The sequence below is a fragment of the Drosophila obscura genome, unplaced genomic scaffold, assembly GCF_018151105.1.
Source record: "Drosophila obscura isolate BZ-5 IFL unplaced genomic scaffold, ASM1815110v1 contig_186, whole genome shotgun sequence".
NCBI classification, from domain to species: Eukaryota; Metazoa; Arthropoda; class Insecta; order Diptera; family Drosophilidae; genus Drosophila; species Drosophila obscura.
Genome location: NW_024542774.1, coordinates 5105903 through 5125397, shown reverse-complemented (window position 1 = coordinate 5125397; position 19495 = coordinate 5105903). Strand labels below are relative to the sequence as shown.

The following is a 19495-nucleotide window of genomic DNA, read 5'->3' as shown; positions in this document are numbered from 1 at the left end:
ATAATTTACAATACCGACTTTCCTTAACTCATATTGGTTGCATAGTAGTACATACATATGTATTTTTGGAACAAGGTTTGTCTCTTCCTATTAAGGTCATCCCATATGATGCAGTATTGTTAGAAATAATATGTCATCACATATGTACATATATGTATGTACATACATATGTACATAAATAAATTACACCTAATAGTAAGCTAAATAAATATTGAAAATGAAATAGCTGGTTTTGCTTAAAACTGTGTTACATGATGGTCATCGTTGTATGCATAAAAAAGTAGCGAAACGACAATTTCGCACAACTTGATAGCAGAGCAAGGTTTCGATCCTCGGACCTCTGGGTTATGGGCCCAGCACGCTTCCACTGCGCCACTCTGCTAGTTGTCACAAATTTTGACAAAAGGGCTACATTAAAAAAATGGAGTTTTTTAATGATGTTTATTGGCTTTGATTTTTATGAATTATCTCAGACTACAAGTATTCTTTATTTTTTTATTTTCGATCCAATCTTTTTTCTTTTTAAAATTTTAAAATATTATTCGTTATTAATAAAAAATTTACTCCTAAAATTTTCCAATACAACAGATACTTTTTCGCGTAGGACCTTCAACTAGCAGAGTGGCGCAGTGGAAGCGTGCTGGGCCCATAACCCAGAGGTCCGAGGATCGAAACCTTGCTCTGCTATTCAAACTGTGCCCTTCCTTTTTTTTTGTTGCATATCACGAAGGTCATAGAATAGCACAAGCCTTTGAATATTATGAAGGAGTCTCAGACAGAGCCTGGCTAATAACACATTTCATGAAAAATCTTAAATCTGCAAATAGATGCCGAGCACAGGTAGTTATACTATTAAGTGTCTCTCATGCACACAATGCGTGTCCCGTCGCATTTGATTCGCCGGCCACCGACTCACGTGGATTATGTATTTACTCTCTGCCATGGCGCCGCCCTTATCGCGGCGTTGCATGCAGCCACGGACTTCGCGGACTCGAATCTCACTCTCTCCCACACATGATGACGATGATGCCGGCTTTACCTTTGGCCAACTGCCACAGATACATACATACGTATGCCTGGGAGACCACACGCTCAGCGCATTCTCATGTTGATTTTTCTCGATTCTGTTTGCATTTCAACGTGAGGCGAGATTTCTGACAGGCAGCCACCGGAGGTGCTACATTTTAGGGCTGCTAACGAGAAGACTTTAAAGTTGGTATCCATGCAACCCTTTGCACCCGGTATATAGTATTTAATAATTAGGGACTTAACTGCAGCGTTCATTTTGAAAATACTGAAATGGGAAATCAAACAAAATATGTTCAGCCACGCCAGAGAGCTGCCAATCAAACTGACATATTTGTCAATCAATTTCAAAAATTTTAATTAATTTTCGCGCCACTTAAAAGAGCGCTTCGAATGTGCACCGAACCATCCGGTCCCACCCTCTGGCGTTTTTGGGTGAACCAACCGCAAACACTAAATTCCAAATAAATTTGTTTAAATATGCAATGGCAGCGCAGAGAGCGCATCAAGTGCACAAAAACTGAATAGACGAATGGCCACAACTGCGCCAGACTGCCGCCCCGCTTGACAGGGGCTCCATGGGTCCATAGGATCACTCCTGTGGCACGTGCACCTGCGACAACGAGACAACAACATGCGCATCAAATTTTAATAGCGAAACACCACAAAAAGCTTCAAGCCACAAAGTCCATTTCCATGGAGCCCGGCTGGGATCCCTCACTCTGATGGTTCCTTTTGGTTGCTGCTGGTGGTTTTCCTGTGACATGCCTGATGTACGCTTTTGGGTTTGCCCACGAAGATGTTGCAATGACATTGAATATTGATGAAAATAAATCGAATTTCCGTCAGCCCAGCATCCGGATCCAACGTATTCGATGAATGGCCAGGCAAAAAATAAACTGGACACTTTGCCCCTCCATCCACTGCTTGTTGGTCTCTCCATATGGCCGGACGTGTTTCTATTGACTGGGGAATGGTTGGGGCAGCAAAGGGTTCCGACAGGATTGGGTTTGACGCAGTCACTCGCAGCTGCCGAGTGTTAAAATCCCACGTGGGGACGGACATTTGTGGTTTCTTGTTTTGGATTTTGTTGAAAATGCTATTAGCCGATTGAAACGTTCTTCCCTTCATAAACGTCGAATTTAATGATTTAATTGCATTGAAATTTCACATTAAAGGTTGAATTCATTTTTTTTATTTTAGCAATAAAACTCTTCAGATATTAAAAATGCTGCATACACGATGTACTATACTCAACGTAAAATTTAAATCATACATCTTTTAACCATTCAACCATAAAAAACATTTTTTACCTTGTTACAAAAAAATGCCCTGAAATTCATAGTTACATTTTCATGTTTTTCCTGACTTCAACTCTTTTTTCCTCCCCTTTTTTTGTACTTGTCGCTCAACCCACAATTAAGCCCCCAGTTAACACTTGATTTGTGTTTAAAAATTATTGACCAATCCATGGATTCTGATTAAGTTTCTGTTTGTGCTTGTCAAACATGGAGCGAGTGGCACCGACTGATTTTCATCACCACAAGGTACAGGCACCGCCGCCGAACGCCCCTTAACCAGAACGGCAACCATGGCGCGCACATATGAAAATCCAATTTTCCAGTGATTGATCAGAGTGATGGGGAAAGGACTGAATGCAACCGAAGAGCTTGCCACACACGTCAAGTGGGTGCCGTGCGGAGCGGTGCAGTGCGGAAGGTTTGTTCGTGGGCCATACGCAAAAATAATGTAATTAAAGCAATGTTTGAATAATAAAAATTAATATTTGTGGCAGTTTTTGTCGCCAAATTGGGAAGAGACTGCGGATGGCGGATGGCGGGAGGGTAGTCAGATGGTAATGCATTTAGCCAGCCCTTTCCACGAGTGTTTACCTAGTCATCGTGTCATCACGGGAAACGTTGTCGTCTGCGTCCTTTGGTCGCTTTATGCGGGCTGTCAAAATCAGACAGTTGGCACACATGCACCCACACCAGAGCTACAGATTTGGCCACTGGTCTCTGGATGCCTTCCTGCTCTCTCTCTCCTCCAGTTGTTTGTTTGAGTTTCGTTTCACCAAATTATGCCCGAACATATGAGGGATTTATACACGCTTGAGGACTGGACTCCACCAGACACTCCACTGCACTCCACCACTCGGCTCTATTCGGTTTGGCTCTGCTGTCTGTGGGGTTGTCTGGCGCACTGGTCCAGCAGCATTTATGCAAATATTGAAATAAGTCTTAATTGAATACAAATACTCAATTACATTGCGGCAAATCTATTTTGTGGGTCCAGCACAAACAAACTCCAGTTGCGAGCTGGCCAAGTGAGACTCCACAATTTCAATTTCGTTTATGGCCAGAAAGTGCAAACTGAATGAAAACAAAAGGAATGCCAGGAACAAAAAAAATATATGAGAAAAAATTTTCTGGCCCATGAGGGGATCGAACCCGCGACCTTCGCGTTATTAGCACGACGCTCTAACCAACTGAGCTAATGGGCCTTGGTGCCGCTGGCGTGTTCAGAGAGCATTTTCCGCGTATGGGTATGGGCTTCCTTTTTCTATATTTGTTATTGCAGAGCTATTTTTAGATATTCAGGGATAACTATTAATAGATAATACATATACAAAGAATATTTTGCTTTGCTTTGCTACCTCATGATTCATTAGAATCTCTCCAACCTATAATGAATTAAACATTCGCCAAAATCTGCAGTGCTACAGCACAATAAGAGCTCTCTCCTATGCTCCTCTGAGAGTTGAGTCCTGCTTCCACCTCATGGCCGGAAGCCACATGTATCACAAGAAACACATTTGACACTTCATTAAAAAGCAACATTACCAAAATCAATTAGGGAATTTTCCCCCAAGAATTGCCCTACACTAGACAGCCTCACACAACCGGCCAGGATACGTACACAGCCAGCTTATTGTTCTTGGCAAACAAATACGCAAACAATTGTGATACATACACATAGTATTTGTTGTTCCTGGATGGAACAGTTCCTGCTCCTGCTCCAGCTCTGGGTGTCAAATTGTTTGTGGACGAGACGAGACTTTGTTTGCTTTTTGAATTGCGGCTACAGGGAGCTGGAGCCATAGCCATAGCCGTAGATATTTGCTCAAAGATACAGAGGAGAGAGTGTGGGTAATAGCGAGGTAACGCACTGAAAATTGTTGAATGGAAAATTAATTAAAAACGTGTTGCCGAAGAGGGATCAAGAGATTTACTAATCAAACTTCCAGTCGGCCCAGTGTGAAAAGCCCCAGTGCAGCAGGGTCTGTCGATCAGGCGTCATGCCGGAACACCTTCTTGAGCCAGCCTCGAATGGTTTCTGTGGACTGCAATGCCATTATTCGATCAATCGATAGCCTTGCCAGAGCCCAAATTGAAGTCCAGAGCCAGCTCCAGAAACCCAACCCAAGCAAACGTAAGTAGAACTGCCTTTGGAATTAAATGTGTAGGTGTATTTGTCCGGCTAAGAATATGAGATTCTTGAGTTAGATCTGAGCCCGGTTCTGGTGATAGCACTTGTACAGCTCATAGCTGGTTTCGCACTTGTTGGCGCCTTTGAGAGAGTCGCACTTGGCCTGGACCGCCTTCACCTTGTCGTCGCCGGCAATGGGTCCCAGCTTGGTTAGGACCACGTCTTGCTTGATCTGGCCATCGACCACGAAGCCGGTCTTCTCTAGGAAGCAATTGGCAAAGCACTTGACCTTTGGATCGGCATCCTCGAAATTGCCGGCGCGTAGGGCCAGAGCCTGCTCCTTGGTGACTCCCTCTTGCTCGGCGCAAGCCTTGGCCCTCTCCTTAACCTCGGCCTTCTGTGTGTCCGTCAGCTCCTGCGAGTAATTGAAGTAGAGTTAGAGTCATAATAGTAGAGGGGTAATACGGGAGTAATACGACTTACAACAGCAGCGGCCAGTGCGGCGAAGGCAGCCAATACGATGAATACTTTCATGATGCTGATCGAGAAGTTGCTTAGAACTTTGTGGAAGCGAAACTGTTGAGTTGACTCCGTGGGCAGCGTGCTTTTATGCGATCTTAAAATCTGGACTTTGGCCCCGATACTGATTAGCATTTATTTTGTTTAATCGCTGAGAGTTGGCAAAGTTCTCTTTTCTCTCATTTCGAAACCACTTTACCACGATGACTTTCGGTTTGTATTGCCACTGTAAGATCGGAACGAAAAAACTATCACTCATTTAATATTTGTATTGCCAAGGCAATATTTACGCAAGACATCGCCGCTTATTAATAGTTTGCTCATCCTTGGGTATGGTGCTTTAAAATTCGTTGTCCTGACGTGGCTTACTCAGTAGTCAGGCCCAACATATTTGGGTCACATCAGATCCCAGAGAACTGATATCATTGGGCTGGCTTTCACTTGCTGGCCAGGCCATGTTTGCTTGGGCCCCACAGGCCCAGCCAGATGAATGATGAGCTCTCTCGTTTGTGATTCAGGGTTAGAGATAGGGGAGACTCTGCATCGGTTCTGCCTTAGATAATATCCACTGCTTGCACAGGCAGAGAGGCGCTTTAGTAATTAGTTTCTGCTGCGGTTTAGATAAGTATAAGTAGCAAAAACTTGCTACAGTCCAGCAGCTCTGATGGGGTGGGCTCTCTTTCTTGGGGCAGTAGTGATGGATGATTGACAAGCAAGTGACAAGGGGCGAATCGGTCGGGGAGGATGTGGGAATAGATGCTAATGCATAGGCAAATTTAACTGAAATTTAATGGGGTTAATGTCAGTTTGGTCACATTTTCAGCTTGTCATCGGCTAATGATAATTCGTAAAGAGCCTTTTAAAATCTAGAAAATGGCAAGCTGTTAACGAGAAGAGTAATTTACTTATACTCGTATGTATGTATGCTTGGGTATTCAGTAATTAAAATAGCCAACAAAATTTACCAATTTAGTGTACTATAAATAATGACAGAAATCAAGCTTGCAAAGACCGATGAAACTCCCACCTTTTAGGGCCATTGTTTTCTACGAAACACACTCCAATTTTCATTAGTGTCAAAATGGCTCTGTTGAAGAGCTCCATAGCCATATCTATCGCCAGGAAAACAGCATCCATCCCACCTCCAAACAAAACAACAACTCACTTTTGTGTGTTATCGTTTCTAATTTGTTTCAAATTAAATGAGTTTTGAACATTTTCACAGCCAAATACAATCACAAAGAGTAAAATATATTCCAAATGACGCATGCACCCACACTCATATACTGGCATGTGTGTACCAAAAAGGACTGCTCCTGTTTCTGATTTGCGTGTGGGTGTGGGTGTGTGTGCGGGTCTCCTGCAAATGTAATTAAAAAACTTTTAAACCGCATCAACATAAATGTATGGCGCATAAAATTCTGTGCATTTGACAATTTTCGGCTGGCAAAAAGTTGACATTTTCTGTTCTCCTGTGTTTGGGGTTTTGGGTGGGGTGGGGTGGGTCAAAAAACCACCGCTAAAAACATGTGCACCTGGTGGTGCTGGCGGTGCTTGGTAATAATTTGAATTTGACTGAAATGAAATGCTTTAAAAGTTATTTGAGTTCATAAATAAATTGTCAGTGGAAAGACATTTATTGGTGCCCGTTTAATGTGCTTATCATTTTTACGAGCCCATTTTTTTGGGCCATTTCATTTATATTAATTGAACTCCACTCCTTTCCGTCCAGTACACCCCCCATCCACCCCTTTCTGGTGTGGGATGGCCATAAAGCATGCCCATCAGACACTTCCATTTAATTGCATTTAAATCGCTGGCCGAACACGATTTCGGGCAACACCTTAATAGGCCATTAGGTTCTGAAAAAGGTTTAGTTCTGTGCAATATGCGAAGGTGATAAATATTTGGCCACTGGACGGGAATGCCAAATGGCTTGGCCATAAATTCAATGCAGTGGAATTTAATCAATTTCAAATTGAGAAATGCAAAATTCATTTCAGCCAGACAACAAAATTATCATAGCAGAAGAACATTAATTGTTTGGTTATTGTAATGTATCTTAAGTTGATATGTCTGTATATGATGTCACTGTTGCCATTCCACTTCTCCGAATGGAGCCACCCCCCAGGCTCCATAATTTTCCATTAGCTTTATTATATACTCATTTGGGGAAATGTCTTATATCATTGTTATTAGTAAATCGTATGCCCTAGTTTATTCTCGTTCCAGGCTTTGCCTGTCTCAAGCCTGGGGGAGGGTTTCGATAAGTCCCCGCCGCCACGGCGGGAACAGCATCATCATCAGCAGTAGCTGGTGGACAATTCCTTGGGGTCGGTCTCGCCTCCCCCCTTGCGGCTTGGATTTTTGGGGGCAGGGTTGATGAACTCTCGCCACAGTTTTCGGGGAGCAAGTGCGCGGATAGTCAGCCGCGTAATATGTGGAAAACTATGAAAGAACTAAGGGTTGTTTCCTACCCTCCCCACCATTTTTCTTTGCTTATGCAACGAGTGGGGCATTATGGGGCATTCCCAAGTTCCTTATACTCACAAGCATGCATCAAATGAATATATTGAGAATTATAATTAAACTTTACGTTGCTTCTCGCTCCCTCAAATAATACTTAATTCTAGCGATCTTGGGGCTGGCATTAACGTGTCTGATAAGTATTGCCATATCTTATGCAAGTTTTAGTAGCTTGTAAATCATTGCAGAAGCACTGCCCTCATGACTACTGTATACCTAAAATTAAAAGAACTCATTTATTTCTAATTGAAGCATCCCGCACAATAGTCCGCCCTTCTGATAATTGCAGTGCAAACTCGACTGCTGATGCTACTGCTACTGCTACAAAATACGACGGCGATGTGGAAATGCAAGTGGAGTGGGCTGACACATCTCGCTGGAGCGGAGCTGTGGAAAGTTTTGGCAAAGTCATTTGCCGGGAAGAGCTCTTTTTAATTAATTTAATGACTGGCTGATGTATTTGCATATTGGAGTGCACGTGGGGAGAGCTTGACGCACGTGGGCAGATAATCAACTCTTTTGTTGCCATTTCAAATTAAACCGAGTTTCTCTCGGGGCAGGCTTGGGCGTAATTCTGCGTGTGGGCGTGTGACTTGGTCTGTACACCGAAAAAATACAGTGCATCATTGCTACTAATTATTTTGAAAGCAGGCAGCAGGCAGCCGTATCTGCCTGCCCCAAGGTGATTAAAATTTGACAAAGAATCCCCAAAACATTGCCATGTTCTTTCCATATGACCCTGTAATTTATGGAGAAATAAAGCAACCAAAGCTCTTGCCAGTAGCCATCCCTGATCCGGATAGCTTATCAGAAATTCCGGGCATAACTCACAAATAAAATACTGCCCGGCGAGGAGCTGGTAAATAAATGGCAAGATGCGCCTTGTTCTAGGAGGCCAACACCCCAGCCCCCGTCTATAAGTAGAGCCCTCGGGCGTTGCAACACTTTCTGATTGCATTAGATGCTGCTTACGATAATATTTTTTGGGGGCAACATCCCAGCCTTGGCGCCAGAACGTAAATGGAATATTTTATGCAATTTATTTTGATCAATTTTGCACGTCGCAGTGGCACAGCGCCTAAATATTCTCAGGGTGTTGTTGATGCGCTCGTGCGTGCCCCTAGAATGGTAATTTCCAAATGAGACCCGCAGGAACCTGCTTGTTGCGCGGATACGAAATAAAAGGCAAATTTTGGAAACAATAATTGCATGACAAATTGCGGTGAATCCGTTTTTGATCCAGTCCATTGTTACTAAAAGAGTTGGGGGGAGAATGGAAACCATGGATAGATTTTTCTGTCCAGAGTACGAGTACATACAAATATGTATAGATGTATTTTTATGTAGATATGTATATCCATATCCATTAGAGTATATTCAAACAGAAATTAAAATGCTTTTTTTTATTCCACCATTATCCGTGGGTGCCTAATGGAAAACGATCCCAACCATGCGTGGAATAAGTTGTCCCAACTTTAACCTTCTGGGAGGGGGGTTCTAGTGCTGGCCCTGGAAAATATGTAGATATGTAAGGAACCCATTGGCAGCGCCAGCCCACCTCATTACACACTAAAAAACGCAATCGACCATCAAATTACAAAGCAAATAAAATGCAAATAGGTTTTTCTTTTCTTTTTTTTTTCTTTTCTTTTCACGTTATTTCTTTCGCTGGAGTTGGGGCGAGGGTTGTGCTTTTCCGAATGTAAGCTGGAATCTATGTACTTTTCTGGCATCCCACGGACATAGCCGGTTCCAATTTCATGCAGCTGACCACGGACCCTGTCCGGCCCTGTAATTGTAATTGCTGAGCCGGATTCAAGTGGATTAAACAATTTCCACATTTAACATGGCGCATCTTTAACCTTTGCCACAATATATTTTCGGGTTTCGCTTCTGCCCGCTGTTGTGTGTGGGGGCTTAATTTTGGTGCCGGCGATAAGAATTTTTAGCGACGTTGTCATTTGGGGGCTTTGGCTTTTACGAGGCGGCACAAAGGACGCATATCCTCGTTGGCCCTGGTGTGCGTCTAATTAGATGCTTTGCCTAATTAGTCGGTTTTATGTGAGACTCTTTATGCCCTTGGCTTACCTTTCGGTCGTCGCCGGGCGTTGTTGGGTCCTCAGCAGTCTTTCAGTCCGGGATATACCGCTCTGTCGATATGTGCCATGCGGATGACTTAGCGCAGGGCGGGGAGGGGGCGTGGAGTCGAATCTGGAAGCTGGTTCGGGTGGAGCTGAGAATGTTATAAACTTTAACGCTTATTAAAAATTCCAAGCGCCCAGGAAAATATCCACAGGGCCATGACAATAATGTGAACTAAAGCAGCGCATTTTCTGCTGATTTTCACAGCTTGAGATTTTCCATTTTCCCATCAGCCAGCGATGCGACGCTTCCCTCACCTCACCTCATCTCATCTCGCTCCACGCTGTTGGGATTTTCAATTTCTTACAGAACGAGGACTGCATTCCTTCACCTGACTGTCTTTGATGCGTTATATGACAGCGCCAACAATCTGCTGTCGGGCTGCCATATGAACTCCCATTCGGACTCTGGGAGCTGGTACTGGCACTGCCACTGGGGAACCGAATTGAACTTGTCACAAAAGAATTCATTTTGCAGCGTTCGGAATTTTCCCCACTGCTGTGGCGGGGGGAAAATGTGCGTGAAAATGCTTTGTGAGCTTTGCTTGCTTGGCCTCTGACTCGGGGCGGGCTCGGATTCTTATTCTGCTCTGGTTTGTCCGGGCCTGTGCTATCCCCCTTACCCTTACCCTCCACTTCATCGGTTCTGGCTTCGTTAACTGGAATTCAATAAATATTACTAAAACACTCGCATACGCCTTCGCCCTTTCATTTGGCCTTTTCTTTTTTCGCTGTCCCATTTTCTTTTGTGCTTTTATATAGAAGTAGCAGATGCCGAGCCAAAGGCAAAGGCAGACATTTTCACATAATTTCTCCCCTTTGTGATCCATTTTTAGTGTCACCCCTGCCCCTGCCCCACCATCACCATCCCCATTCCCTTGTCCCATTAACTTCCAGAGGGTGAGAGTACATTTTGGCTTATTTTATGACGCGTTTTGTTACCAAAACGAAAATTTTTGGTAATACGAAAGACATTTAATTGCCTAATTGTTTTGTTTTTGGCATTTTATTGCAGTATGGACTGGTTTTTATGGAGAACAGGACCGAGCAGAGCACGCCATTCTTTTTATGGCTTAATTACTTAAATGCGTTTCATTTTGCATGCGGCCCATAATCATAAACAAATTATAGAAGTGGAAATTATGATATCTGCGCGTACCAAGGCGTGCAGTACGAGTAGTACAGACGAGATCGGAGCAAACAGATTTCAGCTATCCCTTTATGCATCCTACTTTTTTTCATCATTCGCCCAAACACAAATAAGATTTTTCCTTATTTATACAAGTTTTCCGCTCTTTCACTCCTTGTTTTCTTTGCTGATGAGAGATTTCTCTTTGGTTAGGCCCCGTCCCACGCGCCTCATTATAATTTAAATTAACTAAATCTGCTATATTTGATTTTGCTAGCTTACTCGTAGTGATTCGGGGCCATTCCGGACGACCATTGCGAAATGTTGTTTCAGATTTCCCGGTCTAAATGTGGATCACAGCCCGCGCCAAGGACGCTGGACGCATATTCCTCGCTTTCCCTGTGCTGACCCCATCCCAACCAATCCTTTACTATCCTATCTGCGGTTGGCTTTGGTTTTCCTTTCTCATCTTTTATTTTATACATTTTTTTTGTGTGTGAAATTAATGCCGCAAACACTAATTAATTGCGCAGGTGTTGCAGCCGTTATGCTGTTGTTTTTTGTGGGTGTCGGTTGGCGGGCGCTGTTGTTTTTGCATGGGGTGGATAAGCCTAATTGAATTTCTGTAGCTTTTTGCTAGGCTTGCGGATTGGGCCGCTGGTCCGCAGAGCACAGCCGTTAGGGTGAGGTGAGAGGTTCGACTATCGAACATAGATATTGTATACAATTAATTACAAAACTGATGCCAAAAGGGGATATGCTTACTCCATGTGTTTGTTGCCTTTAAAATATTGATTTTCAGCAGCTAATAGTATGCCCCACGTGATTTTGAAACTTTTGAAATTGCTGAAATGCAACAGTAAACAAATGATTACCTTCCTACTGATATATTTAAGCAAATAAATGCACTCTGGATCAGGCAAGAGATCTCTACTCTTAGTTTGTCCCTTATTTTGGCCATAATCCAATTCACGCTTTTGTTTTGTTTTGTTTTATTTAATTGTTTTTGTTTTTAATTGCTCACAGTTAATAAGTTGACTTTTATGACTGGCCCTGAGAAGCTCGTAAAATTTGCATATGACTGGGGGGACCAGCCAGCACCGCGGGCAGAGCTTTTCGCTTCAGGTCGGGGACGGACGGACGAATCGGATCGGATCGGGTTGGGGTCGGTCGGGGACACTGGTGATGGTAGCAGCTCCTTCAACGGTCGACTCGACGGCATTATTATAATGTCAACGTAATGTTGTCGTCAAATAGTTTTTCGCGTGACATTTGCATTTCAGTTCAGTTCGGTTGAGTCGACACGGGGCCCTGGGGCCCTGGGGTCCGATGACATTTCATTAGCCTCGCAGAGTTCTTTGTTCGGGCACATAATAACGTGTGCCATTGTTTTTTCATTGTCGTTTTATGTGCTGTTTATATTTTTATGCCATGCCATATAGTATTTAATATTTATATTATATATGAGCCGCATGCGACTCCTACCTCGCCCTATCCTTTCAGCCCTATCATGTCTCCGATAAAACAGTTTTATTCCCCTCCAGCTACCCAATGGGAGCTCTTAGTTCGCGGTGAATTCAACAGAAAAATCAAACTACTTGAGGAGTTGTCCCCCGGATACCTGATCCCGGATCCCGGTCCTAGACTCGATTCGTGTTTGCTGTTAGTATTGTCAATAAATCTACGGAGGAGCCAGAGCCGGAGACACAGCCGCAACAACAAACACGTTGACATTATGAATTTATTACTATTTAAATATTTTATTTGTGCTTTGGCCCTGGCAGGCGACGATGGGCCCCCAATAATCGTTCTGACGTTTTGTTTTGTTTTGCCTGGCGTGCGTAACTATTTACGAGTTTTGTTCGGGTAAGTTTTGTCTCCAAAGTTGGCACATCCATGGCACAGGTACACACTCGTTGAGTTTGAGTAGGTCATGAATTATCGATGCTGTCAGCAGTAAATATAAGTAATATAAGCGATACAAAGTTCTGCGTTGCACGTGAACATCCAGAAAACTCCGGACAAAGTTCGGCATCCATTACCGAAACCGTTTAGGGCTGAGTTCAACTCAAACTATTATAAATTATGTATGTAAATATCATATCAGCAACTCCTTCGACTGTCACTTTAATTACTAATCAGGCAGCTTCATTTATATATAGTAGACTGTCGGTCCAATCAGCAAAGCAAACCAGTTCAATGTTTGGACTTGAGACTCAAACCTCGGTTAGACTTTGACACCTGGCACTGGGCTAGAAACTCTGTGCTACGTCAACAGCAAGAGAGACAAACGAGAGTGGAAGATACATATCCAAGACTATTCGGAAACCGGTATGAAAGAGCCACCCGATCACTTATAGAACTAACACATTAACTGCAAATATTCTGGAGACCCCATGCGAGTGCAAGCCTCATTGGGCTTGGGTTTATTTCTAGTGTACTATTTACAGATGAGTATTTATTTCTTGTTGTGTACAAATATCAAACAAATCTTCAACCTAAGATTTTAATGAATAAATTGATATAATAATTACAGGCTGTTGATATTTGGGATTCATGGAAATCACTTGGCCTTTACATATATTTATCCAAATAATTTTTCAATATATGTACATTCAATTATCTAGAATATAAGAGATCTACAAAAGCTTCGAAACTGTTTTATTTGCTTTCTTTCAACATCGTTATTGTATTTTGACCTTGACTGAATGAAAGGCCCCCAAAGAACTACTTTTGTTCCACTTCTTTGGCTTTGCCTATTGCCCCTCAAAAGCTGCCAAATCATGAATGTTGTGTAATACTATATATCTAAGATTCTACATAAAAGTATACTTACAAGCAGTGCGAAATTTTGCTCTAGTTGAAGGTTTTGTATATACTCGTATTACAAAAGCAAATCGGTTGACGCTTCGATGAGCGCTGGGAGCTCTGCCTGTCCGAAAAAAGTCGATTTATTTAATCGGTAGCCAAATCTGAAATCACTATTAGCACTTACATTATGCAGATCAAATTATCCCAGCCTTATAATGAGCACGAGTCTCGATCATTAAAGCCAATTAGCAGTACAATGGGAATCGTAACAATCTACTTGACTGCACTTGACGCGCTGAATAATGGCATGGAGCATGGGGGCATGGGGTTGTGGAGCGGGCAGCGGGCAGCGGGCAGCAGGTACCTCGCGTATCGAGTGGACTTTAGGCCAGACTTGCAAACAGATGACTCAGTGCAGCGATCAGTGGGATCAGAGGGACCAGGCACGGACCTAAAACAAAGCGAAAAAATCGAGAGAGAATCATTAAGGCACGATTAAAATAAACTAACAGAGCTCCACATACATATAAGAGATACATTTGGGGCGGGCACAATGTGGTCAGCGGAGTAGAGCGAACACAAAAAGCGAAAAGCGATAATAAAAGCACAAGGCAGTCGAGCGGCATGCAAAATCAAATAAAAGCTAGTGGCCAGCCGAGTGGGGCCAACAGTTGCGATACCAAAGGGTTTCCGACACCATCTCTCGACCAGCAAAATGAAGCTCCTGATTGTCCTCTCCGCCCTGGTGGCTGTCTCCGTTGCTGTGAGTATCGCCCATACGCACTGTTGGATTGCAGCTCTAACTCGCCCCCATAATACCCTTCTCGCTGCAGGATCTGCAGCTCTCAGAGGAGCAGAAGGCCACGGCCCACGCCAACGGTGCTCTGTGCATCCAGCAGGAGGGCATCACCAAGGATCAAGCCCAGGCCCTGCGAGCCGGCAACTTTGAGGATAGCGATCCCAAGGTCAAGTGTTTCGCCAACTGTTTCCTGGAGAAGGCTGGTTTTCTGGCCAATGGCCAGATCAAGCCCGATATCGTGCTGGCCAAGCTGGGCCCACTGGCCGGCGAGGACAATGTGAAGGCTGTCCAGGCCAAATGTGACTCGCTGAAGGGCGCCGACAACTGTGACACCGCCTACCAGCTGTTCCAGTGCTATCACAAGCAGCACGCCCAGATCTAGGCCCAGATCCAGGCCCACCTCTCAGTCCATCTCAGTACCTTCAAAATGTATTATGTGCAAGGATATTGTATCTGTGAATTGTTAAGCACTTGTTTGTCCAGCCCAAAAGTAAATGTAAAATGGCAAAAGTTTAAGTCCATGCAGCTGATTCTTAAACCTCTTTCTGCACCCATCTTTCTGAGGTATAGAAATTTATTGAAACTTTGCAGCCAGAACCAGCTCATACATCAGCCCAGCCCCTGAGATGCCTTGGCATCTCAAAGGAAATAAAAAGCCTAAACTCCTATATACATATAATTACTTATGCATATTTGACTTGTCATTGGATGCTGTATCCACTGTACGCGTACGAGTACGAGTACGAATATGAGCCATTTGCATAACAGTGGGCCATCATTAGAGCCCACTGTCAGACCGTCGTCAGGGGCTTAAGTCCTTGGGCGGGGATGCCCAGATCCCCAAGGCATTTGCACGCTCATGTACGAGCGTATTGCATAAATATTGATGAGCGCCGCCCGGTAAACTTTATGCCACAAAAGACCTTGAAGGCGAAGGCGCATACGAGGATGAGGCCTAATATCCAAAACCAATGACTCGGACAGGGGAGCAAGGGGATGGTACGCCTTTTTAAAGGCCCAAATCCAATTAACAAATCATTAAACATTCATTGAGCACGTGTCGCAATTGCAGTCACCAGTTAAGCTCGGTTCTCGGTTCTCGGTTGGCTTGAATTGGTCGTGGGTCAGGTGGTTTGCACGTTTGGGGACAATTGCTTTGGGGAATTTGGAGCAGAGCCATTAGCTAGTGGGATGAACACAACTGACGGCGCCGCACTGGCTGGACTTGGCGTCTATAATTCATTTTGTCACTTCCGTCTGCTCCGTCTGGCTGGATCTCTCGACAGCTGGAATGGGCCTGGCAGGGATGTCAGGGATGGGCTGTCATGTCACTTCCATTTAGCATCCGTTTCAGTTGCAGTTGTCCGCACAAGAGCTTCGGCATAATCAGTGATGCGTTTACTAATGTCTATTAAAAAGGCAGCAGCCCCCCCCACCATCTCCCAAACTCTGCTTCAACTCTCCTGGCTAATGCATTTAAGTAGACAGCTCCTTGTCCCATCGCTGCTCCTGTTCGATTCCCTTTCCCTGTCCCTGTCCCTGTCCCTGTCGCTGTCTCCGTTCTTGTCCCGGCGGCTTTTCAAAGAAACCAACATGCGTGATATCCTCCGTGTTTGCTGGTCCGGGATACACACACACACACACAGTCTTAGTTTTGTGCAGTGGCGTGGGTCCTGTGGTCCGTGGTCCGTGATCCGTGGACGCTGCCAAAGGGACAAACACATTGATGGCTTGACTTGGCCTTTGTCTTGAGCGACAGACTTTCCTCTTGCCTGGCCTGTCTCTGCCTTCTTGTCCTGTTCCTGCCACTTTGCTTTCAATGTAAGAGCAAAGAAATGATTCGCTTCAATGGGGTTGGTGTGTGGGTGGTGGCTGGCCTGGCCTGGCCTGGCCCGGGTGGTAGTGGGAACTGTTAGCCTGCGGTTCTCGCATTAATGTAATTTAATTTTATAATAAAAACCACGCTACGAGTGAGTATTGGCTCTCTTGCTCTTCTATTTATCTGTCTCTCTTTTGTGTTCTTCTCTTTGATCTTAAAGTCCAATATGTTTCGGGGTTCGAGGGTAATGTGGTTCTGTTCCTGACTCCTGATTATCAGCACAAGTCTGTTATTAAGTTCATCAATTAGAGTTGGCCTTTGAGGACACTGGGGAAAGGGGAAAAGGCAGGTAAGAGTAAGGCAGACAGAAGGATTGTCAGTCAGTACTCATAGTTATTATATAGAGTATAGAATTGCAGACGATTAAATTGGCAAACAGTGTAGAACAAACCTTTCATCGGGTGGGGGCATATAGAATCTATATTTTAATAGCTTTTCTGTCGACTTTTCCAAAGTGGGCGGGTGGGTGCTGGGCACCCCATTGGCTTGTTGATTCATCTGTCAAATTGAGCTTGAACTTTTTTGCACAGATCGGTTTGTTCGGCTGTCATTAGCCAAATCGATTATAGAGCCCATTACACGGCGCTGACAAAATATGTTTTGGGCCAATGCTAATGGAAGTTCTCACATGCCAAATGGGTGCTCTGGGTGCGCACTGGGGCGTGGCGTGGCTTCGTTCTGGGATCTGCAAACGTATAATTACTGGAAACGGCCATCATTTGGGGACGCGATCCATTAAAGATCAGTCACTGATCAGCCAGTGAGGCGTTAAAATGGTTTGCAGATTGCTCCGATCGCCGCCGATTAAATTGCAATTAAAATGTGCAATTTACAGCAGATGATCCATGGGGGGAGCTCTATAAAAGCAGTCGACTCAATGGCCAGATTGAAGTTTCCAGTGGAAGACCAGTTCAATGTTATTTCGAGACCAATTTCTGTTGCTGCTGTGCCTGGGCGTCAGCAATCTGCTGCCACTGGCATGGGTAATTTGAATCGAGGCTCAGAGGGAGAATATCAAGAGAACCACCAGGCTTATACTCCATCCACGTTTCAGAGCCGATCGCTGACCGTCTCGCTGAACATGTCCCTGACCCGATCCGTGGACGAGGACGAGCAGAATTCAACGAAGGGAACACTCACCGAGGACATGCTGCAAACGTGCATCCGCAGGACGGAGATATCCATGTCGCAGCTGAAGCTCTTCCACATGAGTCTCTTGAACAACGATTACACCACCGAGAATGAGATTGCGGCCCCCATAGCCCCCGGCGAAAACAGTATACTCGACGGGGACTACGGCATGAGTTCGCAGATGCCATACCTGGACCTCAAGGGTAACGAGCCGCTACAGTGTTTCGTGAGCTGCCTGTATGAGAGCCTGGACGTGTACCGATACAATATCCTGCTGGAGCAGGCGTTCCGGCAACAGGTCCAGACCATGCTGCAGAAGGAGAAGCCAGCGGTGAAGGAATGCGGCGACCTCCAGGGACGCACCCGCTGCGAGGCGGCCTATAAGCTGCACCTCTGCTACAACCACCTCAAGACCATGGATGCGGAGCAGCGGATCAGGGATATAATCGAGCGGAGCGAAATAGCTGAGGCTGAACTAGGCGAGAAGGAGTCCGGCGGCGAAGTCATCGATGGCACTCAGCACTCCAATGAAGCCGACACGAAGGACGAGTAAATCTTGTATAGCCCGCACACAATAGCCTTCTTCCAGGTATAATGCAAAAATATGTAATAATATTCTCCTTATTTATCCAAATAAATAATCCATTCATGTTTGAGCTTGTAAAGTCCGTGTAAAAATATTATAAATCCAATAGAAATGAAATGAAATAAAATGAAATAGATACGCTTGCAAACCGATACTTTCAGATTTAAGTTCTTTTGATTATTATGTCTACTATAAAGCATAAAATACTTTTGGGATGGAATATCTAGCGATTGACATTATATAACTTTGAAGTATATTTTTGGGGCTGCGGCTAGTAATTATTTTTGTGTAGAATACATGTAAAATTAATGTAGAATTTTGCAGAATGTGCTCTTACATATTCCTGATAATTCGGATGGCTGCAATGGCGTCAAAAAAAGTGTAAAATAATATTTTTCTCATTTAATACCTGAACTAAATTGGTGAGATTTTATTTGCATTGATATTCAACTCGGAAAAAAATATACATAGCGCATAAATTTTCATGATTCTGCCACCAGAAGGAAAATCAGTATCCCAGAACTGAGGATGCAATGCCGTGAGCTATGCTTATTTATTTCCAAGCCAAACAACATTTTAGTGTATTAAAAAAAGCTGACAGACACATACAACAATTAACAAACAATAATCGAGAATTTAAAATAAAACTAAAAAAAATGTCCAAAATAAAAAAACTAAAGTGAGTATAAACTCACTGACCCGATAGATTAATTCAAGCGGCGGTGATTACCTTCGACATTAAATTGCCAAGAAACGAACACATTGAATAAATATTATTTTAAATTGAATAATCGTGTGTTAATAACTAAATTGGTTCAATTAGGCGGTTAAAAATGGCACTGTCACCTGTCTATTTAAGCCGCTTTGGGCTAACAAAATTATGTCAGACAGAAGAGAAAATTCCATCGAGATGAACGTGAATATGTTGGTGATGATACTGTTCCTGGGACTTGCTCTTTACGAGCCTGTGGCGGTGCGTACTCAAGGCTAATTATCCTGGCGACAATTCTTCCATTTACATCCGTACCTTTACAGGGCCAGAGCGCTGCAGATATGGCTGCCTATAAGCAGAATCAGGAGGCATGCATCAAGGAGCTGAACATAGCGGCTGCCGATGCTGCACAGCTGACGGCGGACAAAGAGGTGGCCAATCCCTCGGAGGCCGTCAAGTGCTACCACAGCTGCCTGTACAAAAAGATGGGCCTGCTCAGCGCCGACTCGAAGCCCAACAACGACATGATCCTCAAGTTCGCACAGCTCCGCTTCAGCAGCCTCTCCGCCGACAAGTTTAGGGCACTGCTGGCCAGCTGTGGGGGCACCAAGGCGGCCACCACCTGCGATTTCGTATACAACTTTGAGAAGTGCGTGGTGAAGGGAGCCAAGGCCTAAAGCCAGTGCGATCCCATCACATAATAGAATTATTAATGCATTTCATGCCCGCATCGTGTGTGGGGGGTGGGACGCTGTAAATCTATGTATATAAAATGATGCAAACTGAAAACTAGAAACTGAATAAGCT

The 19495-nt window shown here is 44.2% G+C and overlaps 4 protein-coding genes, 1 long non-coding RNA gene and 3 other non-coding genes across 8 annotated transcripts; 4 read left to right on the top strand and 4 right to left on the bottom strand.

Annotated features, from left to right (window-relative positions):
- Positions 1-310: 310 nt before the first annotated feature.
- On the bottom strand, positions 311-382 carry Trnam-cau. The gene has a single exon. It is a non-coding gene; the product is annotated as a tRNA-Met (tRNA).
- A 233-nt stretch (positions 383-615) lies between these two features.
- On the top strand, positions 616-687 carry Trnam-cau. The gene has a single exon. It is a non-coding gene; the product is annotated as a tRNA-Met (tRNA).
- A 1559-nt stretch (positions 688-2246) lies between these two features.
- Positions 2247-3392, bottom strand: LOC111079415. The gene is made up of 3 exons (XR_002608341.2): positions 3293-3392; positions 2919-3228; positions 2247-2846 (listed from the first exon to the last, which is right to left on the bottom strand). It is a non-coding gene; the product is annotated as an uncharacterized LOC111079415 (long non-coding RNA).
- Positions 3393-3455: 63 nt separating this feature from the next.
- Trnai-aau lies at positions 3456-3529 on the bottom strand. Its single transcript has one exon. It is a non-coding gene; the product is annotated as a tRNA-Ile (tRNA).
- Positions 3530-4473: 944 nt separating this feature from the next.
- Positions 4474-5026, bottom strand: LOC111079409 (general odorant-binding protein 56d). The gene is made up of 2 exons (XM_022374586.2): positions 4939-5026; positions 4474-4870 (listed from the first exon to the last, which is right to left on the bottom strand). Exons 1-2 carry the CDS (start codon positions 4987-4989, stop codon positions 4529-4531), a joined length of 393 nt encoding a protein of 130 aa, XP_022230278.2. The 5' UTR covers positions 4990-5026; the 3' UTR covers positions 4474-4528.
- Positions 5027-14233: 9207 nt separating this feature from the next.
- On the top strand, positions 14234-14910 carry LOC111079405 (general odorant-binding protein 56d). Its single transcript, XM_022374580.2, has 2 exons — positions 14234-14344; positions 14415-14910. The coding sequence occupies exons 1-2, from the start codon at positions 14297-14299 to the stop codon at positions 14760-14762; spliced, it is 396 nt and encodes a 131-aa protein (XP_022230272.1). The 5' UTR covers positions 14234-14296; the 3' UTR covers positions 14763-14910.
- A 2253-nt stretch (positions 14911-17163) lies between these two features.
- On the top strand, positions 17164-18084 carry LOC111079416. Its single transcript, XM_022374594.2, has 2 exons — positions 17164-17242; positions 17314-18084. Exons 1-2 carry the CDS (start codon positions 17174-17176, stop codon positions 17941-17943), a joined length of 699 nt encoding a protein of 232 aa, XP_022230286.2. The 5' UTR covers positions 17164-17173; the 3' UTR covers positions 17944-18084.
- A 511-nt stretch (positions 18085-18595) lies between these two features.
- On the top strand, positions 18596-19476 carry LOC111079421 (general odorant-binding protein 56a). The gene is made up of 2 exons (XM_022374605.2): positions 18596-18949; positions 19012-19476. Exons 1-2 carry the CDS (start codon positions 18857-18859, stop codon positions 19363-19365), a joined length of 447 nt encoding a protein of 148 aa, XP_022230297.2. The 5' UTR covers positions 18596-18856; the 3' UTR covers positions 19366-19476.
- Positions 19477-19495: the final 19 nt, after the last annotated feature.